The sequence below is a fragment of the Rhinoraja longicauda genome, chromosome 3 (assembly GCF_053455715.1).
Source record: "Rhinoraja longicauda isolate Sanriku21f chromosome 3, sRhiLon1.1, whole genome shotgun sequence".
Lineage (NCBI taxonomy): Eukaryota > Metazoa > Chordata > Chondrichthyes > Rajiformes > Arhynchobatidae > Rhinoraja > Rhinoraja longicauda.
In genome coordinates, this window is record NC_135955.1 from 91,136,604 (window position 1) to 91,157,083 (window position 20,480).

Consider the following 20,480-nt stretch of genomic DNA (forward strand, 5'->3'; position numbering starts at 1 on the left):
ACACTATATTCCAGAGGCTGCAAGACCACGGCCTGATTCTGCACCCGGCCAAATGCCAATTCGGCCTGTCGGTGGTAGATTTTTTGGGTCACCGAGTTACATCGGCCGGAGCCACCCCTTTGCCAGCTAAGGTGGAAGCGGTCCGCTCTTCTCCACGCCCTACTACCATCAAGGGTTTGCAGGAATTCGTGGGCATGGTGAACTTTTATCACCGGTTCGTGCCTGCAGCAGCTCGGGTCATGCGCCCCCTTTCTCCCTTCCGCCCCCGCCTTGCCGCCGCCCGTTACGTCGGTGTTGGGTTCCCTCCGGGCACGGGTAGGTTCTCTGGCTCCAGTCCCGACCTCCTGGCACGGAAGCACAGCGGTCCACGTCCCGTCGGACTTGCGGGACTGTGATTTTGTGTTCCTGCGGAAAGATTCCCACCACCCCCTTCTTCAGCCGGTTTATCAGGGCCCGTTTCAGGTACTTAAGAGAGGGGCTGTCACTTTTACCTTACAGGTGGGTAATCGCCAGGAACTCGTTTCAGTATCCCGGCTCAAGCCGGCCCATTTGGACCAGGACCTCCCTGTGTCGGTGGCCCAGCGGCCGCGCAGGGGCCGGCCAATGGCCGCCCCCCTGGTGCCGCCAGCGGCGCCCTGTTTGCCACCTCTCGGCCCCCCGCCGCCTATGGTTGGGCCCGGGCCCCCATTCCCGATCAAGCGCTCTCCGTCGCCTACGCCCTCCGCTCCCGTGGCCCCTCCATCGCCTCTAGCGGCGGCGACCTCCCCGCCTCCCGTCACATTGGCGGTATCGGTTTCCCCACTCCGTACGCGTTCCGGGAGGGAGGTCCGGGCACCCGTGAGGTACGGTTTCGAGGGTTCTGGGGGGGGGTCATGTAGGGACATACAGATTAGCGGGGGGGTCTCAAACCCTCGGTTGGGCTAACGGGTCACATGGTGCGGGAGCACGAGGTATAGTTGTGTCTGGCGCCAAACGGGGGAGATGAGATTAGATTATATTAGTAGTTAAGTAGTGCGTGTCCAAAGTAAGTACCAGCGCCTTGTCACGGTTTTTACGAAGAATAAAGTCTTTTGATAATAACGCTCGTTTTGGACTCACTACAGTTAAATCTTTCCCCCTCACCTTAAACCTATGCCCACTAGTTTTGCACTCCCATTTCCCTCCACAGATGCTGCCTCGCCTGCTGAGTTTATTCACCAGGTTGTATTTTGCTCCCCCACATACAAATCCAAGAACATCTTTTGCCAAATGTAGACACAAGGAACTGCAGATGCTGGTTTACAAAAATACACAAGGTACTGGAGTAACTCAGCGGGTTAAGCAGAATCTCGAGAGAACATGGATAGGTGACGTTTCACAGAGTGCTGGAGTAACTCAGTGGGCCAGGCAGCATCTGTGGAGAACATGGATAGGTGACGTTTCACAGAGTGCTGGAGTAACTCAGCGGGTCAGGCAGCATCTGTGGAGAACATGGATAGGTGACGTTTTGAGTCGGACTTGCTTCAGACCGTATCTTTTATCTGGCCAATGTCCGCAGTCCATTTACAATGAGTGTTTGAGCAACATAACTGTTGCAACATATTGTTGACTGACTATTGCTCAACAACTACCTCCATTCCTTCACCATTGTACCCTCTCTGTTTGCTTTAACTTTGCTGACGTACAAGATAACATAATGAACGAGTGTCCAACATAACCAACCTGCATCAATATCCATGACCACCGCAGTTGCATTGCAGACCATAGCATGATGCCTCTCTAGTTGGTTCATCTACGGGATCATTCACAGAGGAACACATTAACAATTGGGAATCCCCACACGCTTCCCTGCTCACACTCCAGCACTGCATCACCACATCGCACAGCGAAACATCTAAACATAGACAACAGGTGCAGGAGGAGGCCATTCGGCCCTTCGAGCCAGCACCGCCATTCAATGTGATCATGGCTGATCATTCACAATCAGTACCCCGTTCCTGCCTTCTCCCCATACCCCTTGAATCCATAGGGGCTACATGCTTTGAAAGTATCATTAAACACAGGTTTAAAGGACTGGCTCGGCCACATTGAAGTTGCATTCAGTTCTGATGTCCCCACTCCAGGAAGAATGATTGTTGATTAGTGCGGGTGTCAGGGGTTATGGGGAGAAGGCAGGACAATGGGGTTAGGAGGAAGAGATAGATCTGCCGTGATTGAATGGTGGAGTAGACTAAATGGGCCCAATGGCCTAATTCTACTCCTATCCCTTATGACATGAGAGTGTTGGGGGTTGTGGAGAGGGTGCAGAGGAGGTTGACCAGAGGTTGCAGGGGTGACAGGAGATGGCGGCTGCAATGGTCCTCTCTGTCCAGCCAAGCTGCCACTTTGTACATGTGCCAGAACGTGCTGCCTCTTGCACATGGACTCGGTGCGCTGTTTCTGCGCATTCCGTACTTAATCGGGGATTGTATATGTACGGCAATAATCTTACTGATCTGTATGCAAAACATCCACTGAATCTTGGTACACATGATGTAAAAGAACCATTGGATTAGGGAGTGAACACAGAGTGCTGGAGTAACTCAGCGGGTCAGGCAGCATCTGTGGAGAACATGGATAGGTGACGTTTCACAAAGTGCTGGAGTAACTCAGCGGGTCAGGCAGCATCTGTGGAGAACATGGATAGGTGACGTTTTGGATCAAGACTCTTCTTCAGAAAAAAAATCCCAATTATTAGCAATACCAATTAGTTAAGATGCCAGCAATAATGGGCACTTAACTGTAGATTAAGCTGTAATTAATTTAAGAAACCAAAAGTTAATGTCTTTGCATAAAGTCATATCTTATGTTGTTGTGCAATGGTAATCAATAAACGTCCGAAAGTGAAACAAAAGTATTAAAAATAACAAGTTCATTAAATAAGCAATTCCAATTAATTTTTGTTGAGAGTTGCAAGTTATGAAGCAACGTCCTCACCTTCTCCAAGGGCCACCACAACCGTGCCCCTGTAGCCATTACTAGAGTCAGTCATAGAGTGACACAGCGTGGAAACAAACCCTTCGGCCCAACTTACTCACGCCAGCTAACATGTCCCATCTTCACTAATCCCACCTGCCTGTATTTGGCCCATATCTCTTTAAACCTTTTCAGAGAGTTGTGAATCTGTGGAATTCTCTGCCTCAGAAGGCAGTGGAGGCCAAATCTCTGAATGCATTCAAGAGAGAGCTAGATAGAGCTCAAGGATAGCGGAGTCAGGGGGTATGGGGAGAAGGCAGGAACGGGATACTGATTGTGGATGATCAGCCATGATCACATTGTAATGGTGGTGCTGGCTCGAAGGGCTGAATGGCCTCCTCCTGCACCTATTGTCTATTGTTTAAACCTGTCCTATCCAAGTACCTGTCCAAATGTTATCACATTGTGATAGTCCCTGCCTCAACTACCTCCTCTGGCAGCTCGTTCCACACACCTACCACACTATGAAAGAATGACCCCTCAAGTTTGTACTAAATCCTTCCTCCCTCACCAGAACCTCTGATTCTCCATTCCCATAGTCTGGACAAAAGACCTTATGCACCTCTCTCTCTAAGATCACCTCCTGTGCTCCAAGGAATAAAGTCCTAGCCTGTCCAACCTCTCCCTGCAGCTCAGACCCTCGAGTCCTGCCAACATCCTCGTAAATCTTCTCTGTGCCCTTTCCAGCTTAGCAACATCTCTCCTATAACAGGGTGACCAAAACTGAAAATGATAGTCTGAATGTGGCCTCACCAGTTTGCCAGCCTTGTGCGGGCAGTTTCAGGGGGAGAGGAGCAGGGAAGACACCAGCCTTGCCTAGGAGGCAAGCTGCAGGCAGGCCAGCGGGTATTGCTCCAAGGCCCTTCACTGACGTGTCAGCTTCTGGTGCTAAACTTGGACAACTGACCTCACCCAGCCTTGGTTTACAGCTCAATCTCACCGTGCTGCGCCCATGGCCTTGGAAAACAATATCACAGCAAACACATACACACACGAGTACTTCCACGCATGTCTCTCTCTCCCTCCACCCCCCCCCCCCCCCCCCCCCCAGGCCCCTGTAGTCACTACCTAAATCTCCATCTCCCCACAGCACCTCAAACCAGCTGTAAGAGTCGCAGCTGGGATCCATACTATGTCACGAGCTCTGTACACGCTTCGAGCAACACCGATCCTCAAACTGGCCCAGCCAAGGCCGAGGCCCAGCCAAGGCCTCCTTCTCCATTACACATAAACTTTGAACTTCCACAACTCCGGCTACTAAACCGGCATGCAGAAATGCATCGATCCATAAAGATTAGTGCACACAGCAGAGCACAGTACAGTACACACACCACAGTACAGTACAGTACACCACACCACAGCACAGTACAGCACAGTACACCACAGTACAGTACACCACACCACAGTACAGTACAGCACAGTACAGTACACCACAGTACAGTACAGCACAGTACAGCACAGTACAGTACACCACAGTGCAGTACACCACAGTACACCACAGCACAGTACAGTACAGCACAGTACAGTACACCACAGTACAGTACACCACAGTGCAGTACACCACAGTACACCACAGTACAGTACAGTACAGTACAGCACAGTACAGTACACCACAGTACAGTACAGCACAGTACAGTACACCACAGCACAGTACAGTACACCACAGTACACCACAGTACAGTACAGTACAGCACAGTACAGCACAGTACAGTACAGTACAGTACAGTACACCACAGTACACCACAGTACAGTACAGTACAGCACAGTACAGTACAGTACAGTACACCACAGTACAGTACAGCACAGTACAGTACACCACAGCACAGTACAGTACAGCACAGTACAGTACAGCACAGTACAGTACAGTACAGTACAGTACACCACAGTACAGTACAGCACAGTACAGTACACCACAGCACAGTACAGTACGGTACACCACAGTACAGTACAGCACAGTACAGTACACCACAGCACAGTACAGTACGGTACACCACAGTACAGTACAGTACAGTACAGTACAGTACAGCACAGCACAGTACAGTACAGCACAGCACAGCACAGCACAGTACAGTACAGTACAGCACAGCACAGTACAGTACAGCACAGCACAGCACAGTACAGCACAGTACAGCACAGTACAGCACAGTACAGTACACCACAGTACAGTACAGTACAGTACAGCACAGTACAGTACAGTACACCAAAGCACAGTACAGCACAGCACAGTACAGTACAGTACACCACAGCACAGTACAGTACACCACAGCACAGCACAGCACAGTACAGTACACCACAGCACAGCACAGCACAGCACAGTACAGTACACCACAGTACAGTACACCACAGCACAGTACAGTACAGTACAGTACAGTACAGTACAGTACAGTACAGTACAGTACAGTACACCAAAGCACAGTACAGTACACCACAGCACAGTACAGTACAGTACAGTACAGCACAGTACAGTACAGTAAACCACAGCACAGTACAGCACAGTACAGTACAGCACAGTACAGCACAGTACAGTACACCACAGCACAGTACAGTACAGTACAGTACAGCACAGTACAGTACAGCACAGCACAGTACAGTACAGTACAGTACAGTACAGCACAGTACAGCACAGTACAGCACAGTACAGCACAGCACAGTACAGTACAGTACACCACAGCACAGTACAGTACAGTACAGTACAGCACAGCACAGTACAGTACAGTACAGTACAGCACAGTACAGTACAGTAAACCACAGCACAGTACAGCACAATACAGCACAGTACAGCACAGTACAGTACACCACAGCACAGTACAGCACAGTACAGCACAGTACAGCACAGCACAGTACAGCACAGCACAGTACAGTACAGTACAGCACAGTACAGTACAGTACAGCACAGCACAGTACAGTACAGCACAGTACAGTACAGCACAGCACAGTACAGCACAGTACAGTACAGCACAGTACAGCACAGTACAGTACAGTACAGCACAGTACAGCACAGTACAGTACAGCACAGCACAGTACAGCACAGTACAGTACAGCACAGTACAGTACAGCACAGCACAGTACAGCACAGTACAGCACAGCACAGCACAGTACAGTACAGTACAGCACAGTACAGCACAGCACAGTACAGTACAGCACAGTACAGCACAGTACAGCACAGTACAGCACAGTACAGCACAGCACAGTACAGCACAGTACAGCACAGTACAGCACAGTACAGCACAGCACAGTACAGCACAGCACAGTACAGTACAGCACAGTACAGTACAGCACAGCACAGTACAGTACAGCACAGTACAGCACAGTACAGCACAGTACAGCACAGTACAGCACAGTACAGCACAGCACAGTACAGCACAGTACAGTACAGCACAGTACAGCACAGTACAGCACAGTACAGCACAGTACAGCACAGCACAGTACAGCACAGTACAGCACAGTACAGCACAGCACAGTACAGCACAGCACAGTACAGTACAGCACAGCACAGCACAGTACAGTACAGCACAGTACAGTACAGCACAGCACAGTACAGTACAGCACAGTACAGTACAGTACAGCACAGCACAGTACAGTACAGCACAGAAAGACAGACACAAAATGCTGGTGTATCTCAGCGGGACAGGCAGCATCTCTCAATAGAAGGAACGGGCAATGTTTTGGGTCGAGACCCATCTTGAGACTGAGAAGGAGACACAGAGATATGGAAGGGTAAGGTGTGAAAACGAGACATCAAAAGAGATGCAGCTCAAGGAAAATGTAGAGTAGATCACTGTTAGGTAGGAGCGATAAAATGTAATCAGGGGACAGTCAGACTGGTGGGAGAACTGGGAAGGGGGGAGGGATGGAGAGAGAGAGAGGGAAAGTAAGGGTTATGAAGTTAGAGAAGTCAATGTTCATACCACTGGGGTGTAAACTACCTAAGCGAAATATGAGGTGCTGTTCCTCCAATTTGTGCTGGGCCTCACTCTGACAATGGAGGAGGCCCAGGACAGAAAGGTCAGCGTGGGAATGGGAGGGGGAGTTGAAGTGTTTAGCAACCGGGAGATTAGGCGGACTGAGCGGAGGTGTTCAGCGAAACCATCGCCCAGTCTACGTTTGGTCTCGTCGATGTACAGGAGTCCACACCTGGAACAGCAGATACAATAGATGAGGTTGGAGGAGGTGCAGGTGAACCTCTGCCTCACCTGGAAAAACTGGGTCCTTGGACGGAGTTGAGGGAGGACGCTTAGGGACAGGTGTTGCATCTCCTGCGGTTGCAGTGGAGAGTACCTGGGGAGGGGGTAGTTTGGGTGGGAAGGGACAAGTTGACCAGGGAGTTACAGAGGGAACAGTCTCTGTGGAAAGCGGAAAGGGGAGGAGATGGGAAGATGTGGCCAGTGGTGGGATCCCGTTGTAGTTGACGAAAATGTTGGAGGATTATATGTTGCATGCGCTGGCTGTTGTGGTGGAAGGTGAGGACAAGGGGGACTCTGGCCTTGTTACGAATGGGGGGAGGGGGAGCAAGAGTGGAGTTGCGGGATATAGAGGAGACCCTAGTGAGAGCCTCATCTACAATAGAAGAGGGGAACCCCTGGTCCCTAAAGAATGAGGACATCTCAGAATCAAGAATCTATCTATCTCTGCCTTAAAAATATCCACTGACTTGACCTCCACAGCCGTCTGTGGCCATGAATCTCACAGATTCACCTCCCTCTGAATAAAGAAATTCCTTCTCATCTTTCTAAAGGAACGTCCTTTAATTCTGAGGCTGTGCCCTCTGGTCCTAGACTCTCCCAATAGTGGGAACATCCTCTCCACATCCACTCTATCCAGGCCGCTCACTATTCGGTGAGTTTCAATGAGGTCCCCCCTCATCCTTCATTATGGGAATGGGAAGGGGAATTAAAATGGTTGGTGAGCAGGAGATTCAGCAGGCCTTGGCGGACAGACCGAGCGAGGGGTTTAGGTGAAATGGTCACTGAGTCTAAGCTTGGACTCATCAAGGCAGAGGCTGACTGAGAACAGACTGAGACAGTTTAAGGAAGAAGTGAAGTGCCCTGGGGCGATGCTGATGTAGAATGGGCGGGCGCAGGGATTGCTGAACCACAGTGAAATAAAGGCAAACACACAGTGCTGGAGTAACCCAACAGGTCAGGCAGCATCTGTGGAGAACATGGATAGGTGACGTTTCACAGAGTGCTGGAGTAACCCAACAGGTCAGGCAGGATCTCTGGAGAACATGGATAGGTGACGTTTCGGCTCGAAACGCTGCCTGAGCTGCTGAGTTACTCCAGCACTCTGTGAAACGTCACCTATCCACGTTCTCCACAGATGCTGCCTGACCCGCTGAGTTACTCCAGCATTTTGTGTCCACCAACAAATAAAGGCCCTGGGTTTAACCTCTCATTCAATTGGCACAGGGAACAATGGAGATGTCCCGTGGTATGCCAACCCACACTCTGTCTCTGAGGAACCACACGAACCATATATCTCCACTACCCACGGGAGCTGGGACAGAAGATTAGAACAAGTCTCGCTAACTTGCAAGGCGGAAGTTACCTGATTTTCAACAGCAAGTCCCACTTTCCCAGAGGCAATGGTTTAACAAGACGGCAGCAGAGATGGCCCTCTGGCACTTGTACTCACCCTGGCTGGTGAGGATTCCCCAGGTTACCTTTCTTTTGATGGTAAATTGTTCAAAACTTTCTAAAAGGCTGTCGTGCTGCAATGTTGTGGTGCAGTGACTGTGAGCTGAGCTGTCTCTGGACATATTGACTGTGCCTATCTGAGCTGCAGGAGTTGCTGCTGCCTGTGTGTGTGTGTGTGTGTGTGTGTGTGTGTGTGTGTGAGTGTGTGGGGAGTGGCTTTATGTTCATGTGTGTGTTGCAAACCTGATTGGATTCCCGAGTATTTTTACCCCAGGCTTGTTAGTGCGAGTATTTTGGTTGGGAGAAAAACATGGTTCAGCAGGGATAGGCCAGATATCAGAATGCTTGTGTAGGAAGGAACTGCAGATGCTGGTTTAAACCACAGACAGACACAAAAGAGCTGGAGTAACTCAGCGGGTCAGGCAGCATCTCTGGAGAGAAGGAATGGGTGACGTTTCACAGAGTGCTGGAGTAACTCAGCGGGTCAGGCAGCATCTCTGGAGAGAAGGAATGGGTGACGTTTCAGGTCGAGACCCTTCTTCAGAAGTTTAGTTTAGTGATACAGCGTGGAAACAGGCCCTTCGGCCCACCGAATGCGCGCCGACCAGCGATCCCCGCACATTAACACTATCGTACACCCACTAGGGCCAATTTTTACGTTTACCAACTCAAGTAACCTACAAACCTGAACGTCTTTTGAGTGTGGGAGGAAACCGGAGCACCCGGAGAAAACCCACACAGGTCACGGGGAGAACGTACAAACTCCGTACAGACGGCGCCCGTAGTCAGGATGGAACCCGGGTCTCCGGCGCTGCATTCGCTGTAAGGCGGCAACTCTACCGCTGCGCCACCGTGCTGCCCTAAATGCTTAGAATGCCTGTAATGGTCAAAGGTGCTTCACGGACTCTCGATCAACATCACTCCTGATGCTTTGTGAATATCAGTGGGAGTCTTCAACTTTGCCCACAGTAAGATTTAAACAACTCATTGTTTTGGGGATAACTTTAATGAGTCAAAACTTAAAGCAGATTAAACTGCCCCTAAATACACAGCTTTTAAGGCCCTGTTAATCCACAAAACAACATTTTCAAAAGAGGTCATTCCCGCACAGCAAAACATATTTGTGTGTGTGTGTGTGTGTGAGTGTGTGTGAGTGAATGTGTTTGTGTATCTGTCTACATGTGTGTGTGTGAGTGTGTCTGTGTATCTGTCTATGTGTGTGTGTGTGTGTGTGAGAGTGTGTGTGAGTGAGTGTGTTTGTGTATCTGTCTACATGTGTGTGTGTGAGTGTGTGTGTGTGAGTGTGTGTGAGTGAGTGTGTTTGTGTATCTGTCTACGTGTGTGTGTGTGTGTGTGTGTGTGAGAGTGTGTGTGAGTGAGTGTGTTTGTGTATCTGTCTACATGTGTGTGTGTGTGAGTGTGTGTGTGAGTGTGTTTGTGTATCTGTCTACGTGTGTGTGTGTGTGTGTGTGTGTGCGCGAGTGAGTGTGAGTGAGTGTGTCTGTGTATCTGTCTATGTGTGTGTGTTTGTGTAGCTGTCTGTGTGTGTTTTGATGTTTATATGTGTGTGTGTGTGTGTGTGTGTGTGTGTGTGTCTCTCTCTTTTTCTGTGCCTGTGTGTGTGTGTGTGTATCTGTCTGTGTGTGTGTGTTTATATGTATGTGTGTGTATGTGTCTGTGTGTGCGTGCGTGTGTATCTGTCTGTGTGTGTGTGTTTAAATGTATGTGTGTGTATGTGTCTGTGTGTGTGTGTTTAAATGTATGTGTGTGTATGTGTGTGCATGTGTTTGTGCGTGCGTGCGTGTGTATCTGTTTGTGTGTGTGTTTATATGTTTATATGTATGTGTGTGTGTGTCTGTGTGTGCGTGTGTGTGACCCTGTGCGTGTTTGTCGATGTGTTTGTCTGTAAACACCACTGCAGCTTTTCTGAGTTTAAACTCTCAGAGTCATCGAGTCCCACAGCACAGAAACAGGCCCTTTGGCCCCACTTGCCCATTCTGACCAACATGCCCCACATACACTAGTCACATCTGCCTGCATTTGGCCCATATCCCTCGCGATCTTTCCTATCCATGTACCTGCCCAAGTGTCTTTTAAATATTGTTCCTGTACCTGCCTCAACGACCTCCTCTGGCAGCTCCTTCAATGTACCTGCTGCCTAGCTTTGTAAACACTTCTCTCCTGTTATACTGCTGATTATACTTCCGTGGAATGGATTGGATGACTTTATTGCTTAGATTTCTCTCTAAGCACGTTGTATCAGGTAGGTGGATGTATCATCCAGGATATGGGAACTGTCTGCCTGATAGTCTGCTCTCAGTAATGAACAACACCAACACTTTATAAGTAGACACAAGGAACTGCAGATGCTGGTTTACACAAAAAAGACGCAAATTTCCGGAGCAACAATGGGTCAGGCAACATCACTGGACAACGTGGACAGATGATTTAGATTTTTTTTTTTAGATTTAGAGATACAGCGAGGAAACAGGCCCTTCGGCCCACCGGGTCCGTGCCGCCCAGCGATCCCCGCACACTAACACTATCCTACACACACTAGGGACAATGTTTACATTTTGCCCAGCCAATTAACCTCCATACCTGCGCGTCTTTGGAGTGTGGGAAACAATAGACAATAGCTGCAGGAGTAGGCCATTCAGCCCTTCGAGCCAGCACCGCCATTCAATGCGATCATGGCTGATCACTCTCAATCAGTACCCCGTTCCTGCCTTCTCCCCATACCCCCTCACTCCGCTATCCTTAAGAGCTCTATCCAGCTCTCTCTTGAAAGCATCCAACGAACTGGCCTCCACTGCCTTCTGAGGCAGAGAATTCCACACCTTCACCACTCTGACTGAAAAAGTTCTTCCTCATCTCCGTTCTAAATGGCCTACCCCTTATTCTTAAACTGTGGCCCCTTGTTCTGGACTCCCCCAACATTGGGAACATGTTTCCTGCCTCTAATGTGTCCAATCCCCTAATTATCTTATATGTTTCAATAAGATCCCCCCTCATCCTTCTAAATTCCAGTGTATACAAACCTAATTGCTCCAGCCTTTCAACATACGACAGTTCCGCCATTCCGGGAATTAACCTAGTGAACCTACGCTGCACGCCCTCAATAGCAAGAATATCCTTCCTCAAATTTGGAGACCAAAACTGCACACAGTACTCCAGGTGCGGTCTCACCAGGGCCCGGTACAACTGTAGAAGGACCTCTTTGCTCCTATACTCAACTCCTCTTGTTATGAAGGCCAACATTCCATTGGCTTTCTTCACTGCCTGCTGTACCTGCATGCTTCCTTTCAGTGACTGATGCACTAGGACACCCAGATCTCGTTGAACATCCCCTCTTCCTAACTTGACACCATTCAGATAATAATCTGCCTTTCTATTCTTACTTCCAAAGTGAATAACCTCACACTTATCTACATTAAACTGCATCTGCCATGTATCCGCCCACTCACACAACCTGTCCAAGTCACCCTGCAGCCTTATTGCATCTTCCTCACAATTCACACTACCCCCCCAGCTTAGTATCATCTGCAAATTTGCTAATGGTACTTTTAATCCCTTCCTCTAAGTCATTAATGTATATCGTAAATAGCTGGGGCCCCAGCACCGAACCTTGCGGTACCCCAATGGTCACTGCCTGCCATTCCGAAAGGGACCCATTTATCCCCACTCTTTGCTTTCTGTCTGTCAACCAATTTTCTATCCATGTCAGTACCCTACCCCCAATACCATGTGCTCTAATTTTGCCCACTAATCTCCTATGTGGAACCTTGTCGAAGGCTTTCTGAAAGTCGAGGTACACCACATCCACTGACTCTCCCCTGTCAATTTTCCTAGTTACATCCTCAAAAAATTCCAGTAGATTTGTCAAGCATGATTTCCCCTTCGTAAATCCATGCTGACTCGGAATGATCCCATTACTGCTATCCAAATGCTCAGCAATTTTGTCTTTTATAATTGACTCCAGCATCTTCCCCACCACTGATGTCAGACTAACTGGTCTATAATTACCCATTTTCTCTCTCCCTCCTTTCTTAAAAAGTGGGATAACATTTGCTATCCTCCAATCCACAGGAACTGATCCTGAATCTATAGAACATTGAAAAATGATCTCCAATGCTTCCACTATTTCTAGAGCCACCTCCTTAAGTACCCTGGGATGCAGAACATCAGGCCCTGGGGATTTATCAGCCTTCAGTCCCATCAGTCTACCCAAAACCATTTCCTGCCTAATGTGGATTTCCTTCAGTTCCTCCATCACCCTAGGTTCTCCGGCCCCTAGAACATTTGGGAGATTGTGTGTATCTTCCTCAGTGAAGACAGATCCAAAGTAACGGTTTAGCTCGTCTGCCATTTCTTTGTTCCCCATAATAAATTCCCCTGCTTCTGTCTTCAAGGGACCCACATTTGCCTTGACTATTTTTTTCCTCTTCACGTACCTAAAAAAACTTTTGCTATCCTCCTTTATATTATTGGCTAGTTTACCCTCGTACCTCATCTTTTCTCCCCGTATTGCCTTTTTAGTTAACTTTTGTTGCTCTTTAAAAGAGTCCCAATCCTCTGTCTTCCCACTCTTCTTTGCTATGTTATACTTCCTCTCCTTAATTTTTATGCTGTCCCTGACTTCCCTCGTCAGCCACAGGTGTCTCTTACTCCCCTTAGAGTCTTTCCGCCTCTTTGGGATAAATTGATCCTGCAACCTCTGCATTATTCCCATGAATACCTGCCATTGCTGTTCTACCGTCTTCCCTGCTAGGGCCTCCTTCCAGTCAATTTTGGCCAGCTCCTGCCTCATGCCTCTGTAATCCCCTTTGCTATACTGTAATACTGACACTTCCGATTTTCACTTCTGCCTTTCCATTTGCAGAGTAAAACTTATCATGTTGTGATCACTGCCTCCTAATGGCTCTTTTACCTCTAGTCCCCTTATCAGATCAGGATCATTACACAACACTAAATCCAGAATTGCCTTCTCCCTGGTCGGCTCCAATACAAGCTGTTCTAAGAATCCATCTCGAAGGCACTCTACAAACTCTCTTTCCTGGGGTCCATTTCCAACCTGATTTTCCCAGTCTACCTGCATGTTGAAATCTCCCATAACCACCGTAGCATTACATTTGTGACACGCCAATTATAGACAATAGACAATAGACAATAGGTGCAGGAGTAGGCCATTCAGCCCTTCGAGCCAGCACCGCCATTCAATGCGATCATGGCTGATCACTATCAATCAGTACCCCGTTCCTGCCTTCTCCCCATACCCCCTCACTCCGCTATCCTTAAGAGCTCTATCCAGCTCTCTCTTGAAAGCATCCAACGAACTGGCCTCCACTGCCTTCTGAGGCAGAGAATTCCACACCTTCACCACCCTCTGACTGAAAAAGTTCTTCCTCATCTCCGTTCTAAATGGCCTACCCCTTATTCTCAAACTGTGGCCCCTTGTTCTGGACTCCCCCAACATTGGGAACATGTTATCTGCCTCTAATGTGTCCAATCCCCTAATTATCTTATATGTTTCAATAAGATCCCCCCTCATCCTTCTAAATTCCAGTGTATACAAGCCCAATCGCTCCAGCCTTTCAACATACGACAGTCCCGCCATTCCGGGAATTAATCTAGTGAACCTACGCTGCACGCCCTCCATAGCAAGAATATCCTTCCTCAAATTTGGAGACCAAAACTGCACACAGTACTCCAGGTGCGGTCTCACCAGGGCCCGGTACAACTGTAGAAGGACCTCTTTGCTCCTATACTCAACTCCTCTTGTTACGAAGGCCAACATTCCATTGGCTTTCTTCACTGCCTGCTGAACCTGCATGCTTCCTTTCATTGACTGATGCACTAGGACACCCAGATCTCGTTGAACTCCCCCTCCTCCTAACTTGACACCATTCAGATAATAATCTGCCTTTCTATTCTTACTTCCAAAGTGAATAACCTCACACTTATCTACATTAAACTGCATCTGCCATGTATCCGCCCACTCACACAACCTGTCCAGGTCACCCTGCAGCCTTATTGCATCTTCCTCACAATTCACACTACCCCCCAACTTAGTATCATCTGCAAATTTGCTAATGGTACTTTTAATCCCTTCGTCTAAGTCATTAATGTATATCGTAAATAGCTGGGGTCCCAGCACCGAACCTTGCGGTACCCCACTGGTCACTGCCTGCCATTCCGAAAGGGACCCATTTATCCCCACTCTTTGCTTTCTGTCTGTTAACCAATTTTCTATCCATGTCAGTACCCTACCCCCAATACCATGTGCCCTAATTTTGCCCACTAATCTCCTATGTGGGACCTTGTCGAAGGCTTTCTGAAAGTCGAGGTACACCACATCCACTGACTCTCCCTTGTCAATTTTCCTAGTTACATCCTCAAAAAATTCCAGTAGATTTGTCAAGCATGATTTCCCCTTCGTAAATCCATGCTGACTCGGAACGATCCCGTTACTGCTATCCAAATGCTCAGCAATTTCGTCTTTTATAATTGACTCCAGCATTTTCCCCACCACTGATGTCAGACTAACTGGTCTATAATTACCCGTTTTCTCTCTCCCTCCTTTCTTAAAAAGTGGGATAACATTTGCTATTCTCCAATCCACAGGAACTGATCCTGAATCTATAGAACATTGAAAAATGATCTCCAATGCTTCCACTATTTCTAGAGCCACCTCCTTAAGTACTCTGGGATGCAGACCATCAGGCCCTGGGGATTTATCAGCCTTCAGTCCCATCAGTCGACCCAAAACCATTTCCTGCCTAATGTGGATTTCCTTCAGTTCCTCCATCACCCTAGGTTCTCCAGCCCCTAGAACATTTGGGAGATTGTGTGTATCTTCCTCAGTGAAGACAGATCCAAAGTAACGGTTTAACTCGTCTGCCATTTCTTTGTTCCCCATAATAAATTCCCCTGCTTCTGTCTTCAAGGGACCCACATTTGCCTTGACTATTTTTTTCCTCTTCACGTACCTAAAAAAACTTTTGCTATCCTCCTTTATATTATTGGCTAGTTTACCCTCGTACCTCATCTTTTCTCCCCGTATTGCCTTTTTAGTTAACTTTTGTTGCTCTTTAAAAGAGTCCCAATCCTCTGTCTTCCCACTCTTCTTTGCTATGTTATACTTCCTCTCCTTAATTTTTATGCTGTCCCTGACTTCCCTTGTCAGCCACAGGTGTCTCTTACTCCCCTTAGAGTCTTTCCACCTCTTTGGAATAAATTGATCCTGCAACCTCTGCATTATTCCCAGGAATACCTGCCATTGCTGTTCTACCGTCTTCCCTGCTAGGGCCTCCTTCCAATCAATTTTGGCCAGCTCCCGCCTCATGCCTCTGTAATCCCCTTTGCTATACTGCAATACCGACACTTCCGATTTTCCCTTCTGCCTTTCCATTTGCAGAGTAAAACTTATCATGTTGTGATCACTGCCTCCTAATGGCTCTTTTACCTCTAGTCCCCTTACCAGATCAGGATCATTACACAACACTAAATCCAGAATTGCCTTCTCCCTGGTAGGCTCCAGTACAAGCTGTTCTAAGAATCCATCTCGAAGGCACTCTACAAACTCTCTTTCCTGGGGTCCATTTCCAACCTGATTTTCCCAGTCTACCTGCATGTTGAAATCTCCCATAACCACCGTAGCATTACATTTTTGACACGCCAATTTTATCTCCTGATTTAACTTGCACCCTAAGTCGAGGCTACTGTTTGGGGGCCTATAGATAACTCCCATTAGGGTCTTTTTACCCTTACAATTTCTCATTTCTATCCATACTGATTCAACATCTCCTGATTCTATGTCACCCCTTGCAAGGGAATGAATATCATTCCTTACCATCAGAGCAACCCCACCCCCTCTGCCCACCTGTCTGTCTTTTCTATACGTTGTGTACCCCTGAATATTCAGTTCCCAGCCCTGGTCCTCTTGTAGCCATGTCTCAGTGATCCCTACAACATCATACTTGCCCATGACTAACTGAGCCTCAAGCTCATCCACTTTATTTTTTATACTACGCGCATTTAAGTACAACACTTTAACTTCTGTATTTACCTCCCCTCTCACATCGTTCACAATTGGCCCTGCCCTTAATTTCTTTTCCGCTCTAGAACTTCTGTTCCCATTCTTCCGAGAGTCTTTTGCAATATCTCCTGTATTCCCTTTAACCTCATCTTCATATTCACAATTTGTTAACCCCTCCCCCCCACTACTTAGTTTAAAGCCACAGGTGTCACACTAGCAAACCTGCCTGCCAGAATGTTTGTCCCCCTGCTGTTAAGATGCAACCCGTCCCTTTTGTACAAGTCACCCCTAGCCCAGAAGAGATCCCAGTGGTCCAGAAATCTAAATCCCTGCTCTCTGCACCAGTCCCTCAGCCATAAATTCATACCCTCTATCTCTCTGTTCCTGGCCTCACCAGCACGAGGTACCGGTAGCAGTCCAGAGATAACTACCTTCGACGTCCTACTTCTCAGCGTTTTTCCCAACTCTCTAAACTCCCGCTGTAGCACCTCCTTCCTCTTCCGCCCGACGTCATTCGTGCCCACGTGCACAACGACTTCAGGTTGATCGCCTTCCCTCGCTAGGATTTTCTGAAGCCGGTCTGTGATGTGTTGAACCCTGGCACCAGGGAGGCAACAGACCATCCTCAAGTCCCTCCTGCTGCCACAGAATCTTCTATCCGTCCCTCGGACTATGGAGTCACCGACCACTACGGCTCTTCCAGACTTCGGTCTCCCCTGTCGTGTATCCTTGCCAACAGGTCCGCCACTCGGACTGGAAACGTCTTCTGCCCCGACAGTTCCCAAGAGGGTATACCTATTTGCAATATATATCTCCTGAAAACCAAAGATCTCTGAGAAAACCCACGCAGGTCACGGGGAGAACGTACAAACTCCGCACAGACAGCGCCCGTAGTCAGGATCGAACCTGAGTCTCCGGCGCTGCATTCGCTGTAAGGCAGCAACTCTACTGCTGCACCACCGTGCCGCCTGTTTCAGGATGGGACCTTTCTTCAGGCTGATTGTAGTTGGGGGGAGAAAGCTAGAGATGGTTTCTCTAACCAGGGAGCGGTGCTGACCTCCCACCCACCTCACTGTAGTCCTTTGAACTCTTTGATCGGACATCACTGTATCTTGCACTAAACGTTATTCCCTTTATCCTGTATCTGCACACTGTGAATGGCTGGATTGTAATAGACAACAGACAATAGACAAAAGGTGCAGGAGGAGGCCATTTGAGCCAGCACCACCATTCAATGTGATCATGACTGATCATTCTCAATCCCCATACCCACTGACTCCTCTATCCTTAAGAGCTCTATCTAGCTCTCTCTTGGATGCATTCAGAGAATTGGCCTCCACTGCCTTCTGAGGCAGAGAATTCCACAGATTCACAACTCTCTGACTGAAAAAGATTTTCCTCATCTCCGTTCTAATCATGTATAGTCTTTTTGTTGACTGGATAGTTTGCAACAAAAAAGCTTTTCATTGTATCTTGGTACACGTGACAATAATCTAAACTAAACTAAGCTGGGAGAGAGGAGGAGGAGGCAGGACAAGTCCTGGCATGTGATTGGTGAAGCCTTGCTGCCTTTATCCGAACACAATGAATCTTTCAGCTTCTTGCGCTGTTCTTTGCTGACTGGTAAACTGAAGAGAAACATTGTTAGACTTTGCTCATGTGTAAGGTTGCCAACTATCTCACTCCCAAATACGGGACAAGGTGACGTCACCGCCCCGCGCCCCACGTGACCTCACCCAGCAGATAACATGTTCCCAATGTTGGGGGAGTCCAGAACAAGGGGCCACAGTTTAAGAATAAGGGGTAGGCCATTTAGAACGGAGATGAGGAAGAACTTTTTCAGTCAGAGGGTGGTGAAGGTGTGGAATTCTCTGCCTCAGAAGGCAGTGGAGGCCAGTTCGTTGGATGCTTTCAAGAGAGAGCTGGATAGAGCTCTTAAGGATAGCGGAGTTAGGGGGTATGGGGAGAAGGCAGGAACGGGGTACTGATTGAGAGTGATCAGCCATGATCGCATTGAATGGCGGTGCTGGCTCGAAGGGCTGAATGGCCTACTCCTGCACCTATTGTCTATTGTCTATTGTCTATTGCTCCCACTCCACCAATGGCGGCCGCCCGGGCCGGGAGGTGGGTTGCTACGCAACCTCCGTTAGGTGGCGCCCGGGCCTACAGCGTCTGGGCCTACAGCACCGTCCAGGCCTATAGTGTCCCGGCCTACAGTGTCCAGCATATAGCAGCCCCTGGGACAACAGCGGCCCCCAGGCTAGAGTGTCCGGGCCTACAGCACCGTCCAGGCCTATAGTGTCCCGGCCTACAGTGTCCGGGCCAACAGTGTCCGGCATATAGCGGCCCCCGGGACTACAGTGGCCCCCAGGCTAGAGTGTCCGGGCCTACAGCACCGTCCAGGCCTATAGTGTCCGGGCCTACAGCACCGTCCAGGCCTACAGCACCGTCCAGGCCTACAGCACCGTCCAGGCCTAAAGCTGACCAACGACCTGAACGAGTTTTACTGCAGGTTCGAGAAGCAGAAACATTAACCTGGGACCCCTCCCCTCCCCCCACCCCCAACCCAACCATTCACACCTACTTACAGCCTGACTCCAGTCTACAAAGACTGCCCCCCCCCCCCCTCACCCCTCTGCAATCACCACTTCACACCCACTTCCAGCCTGACTCCAGTCTGCACTGACTGGGCCCCCGTCCACTACCCCCCACCCCCCCGCTCCTTGCTGCCCAACATCAGTCTGGCCACTTCTCCATCTCCAACAAGAGAAATTGCGGAGATGGAGAGGCCATTCAAGAGAGAGCTAGATAGAGCTCTTAAGGATAGCGGAGTCAATAGACAATTGGTGCAGGAGTAGGCCATTCGGCCCTTCGAGCCAGCACCACCATTCAATGTGATTATGGTTGATCATTCTCAATCAGTACCCCGTTCCTGCCTTCTCCCCATACCCCCTGACTCCGCTATCCTTAAGAGCTCTATCCAGCTCTCTCTTGAATGCATTCAGAGACTTGGCCTCCACTGCCTTCTGAGGCAGAGAATCCCACAGATTCACAACTCTCTGACTGAAAAAGTTTTTCCTCATCTCCGTTCTAAATGGCCTACCCCTTATTCTTAAACTGTGGCCTCTGGTTCTGGACTCCCCCAACATGGGGAACATGTTTCCTGCCTTTAACGTGCCCAACCCCTTAATAATCTTATGTTTCGATAAGATCCCCTCTCATTCTTCTAAATTCCAGTGTATACAAGCCTAGCCGCTCCAGTCTTTCAACATATGACAGTCCCGCCATTCCGGGAATTAACCTAGTAAACCTACGCTGCACGCCCTCAATAGCAAGAATATCCTTCCTCAAATTTGGAGACCAAAACTGCACACAGTACTCCAGGTGCGGTCTCACCAGGGCCCTGTACAACTGCAGAAGGACCTCTTTGCTCCTATACTCAACTCCTCTTGTTATGAAGGCCAACATTCCATTGGCTTTCTTCACTGCCGGCTGTACCTGCATGCTTCCTTTCAGGGGGTATGGGGAGAAGGCAGGAACAGGGTACTGATATACTGATATATAACAGGGTATAAGATCCCCCCTCAATCTTCTAAATTCCAGCGAGTACAAGCCGAGTCTATTCAGTCTTTCTTCAATATGATCATGGCATAACCCGGGTCTGTGGCGTTGTGAGGCAGCAGCTCTACCCGCTGCACCACCGCTGAAGTGGTTCAGTTACTCAGTCATGTCTAATGCTAGATCTTGCTCTGGTGCTTGTACTGACCTTGTAGGATGCCCCAGACTCGCTTCCTCTTGCTGGCAGATTCGTA

General features: G+C 48.8%; 1 protein-coding gene across 2 annotated transcripts in view; it reads right to left on the reverse strand.

The window, feature by feature from the left end:
- Positions 1 to 20,480, reverse strand: part of asb5b (ankyrin repeat and SOCS box containing 5b) — a 59,385-nt gene that overhangs the window by 22,943 nt on the left and 15,962 nt on the right. The window contains exon 2 of one of the 2 annotated variants that reach the window (XM_078397078.1): positions 1,702 to 1,771. The exons of the other annotated variant lie outside the window; for it this stretch is intronic. Within the exon in view, the coding sequence (XP_078253204.1) occupies positions 1,702 to 1,771 (70 nt within the window). The remainder of the gene's footprint in view (positions 1 to 1,701; positions 1,772 to 20,480) is intronic. 2 annotated transcript variants of the gene reach the window in all.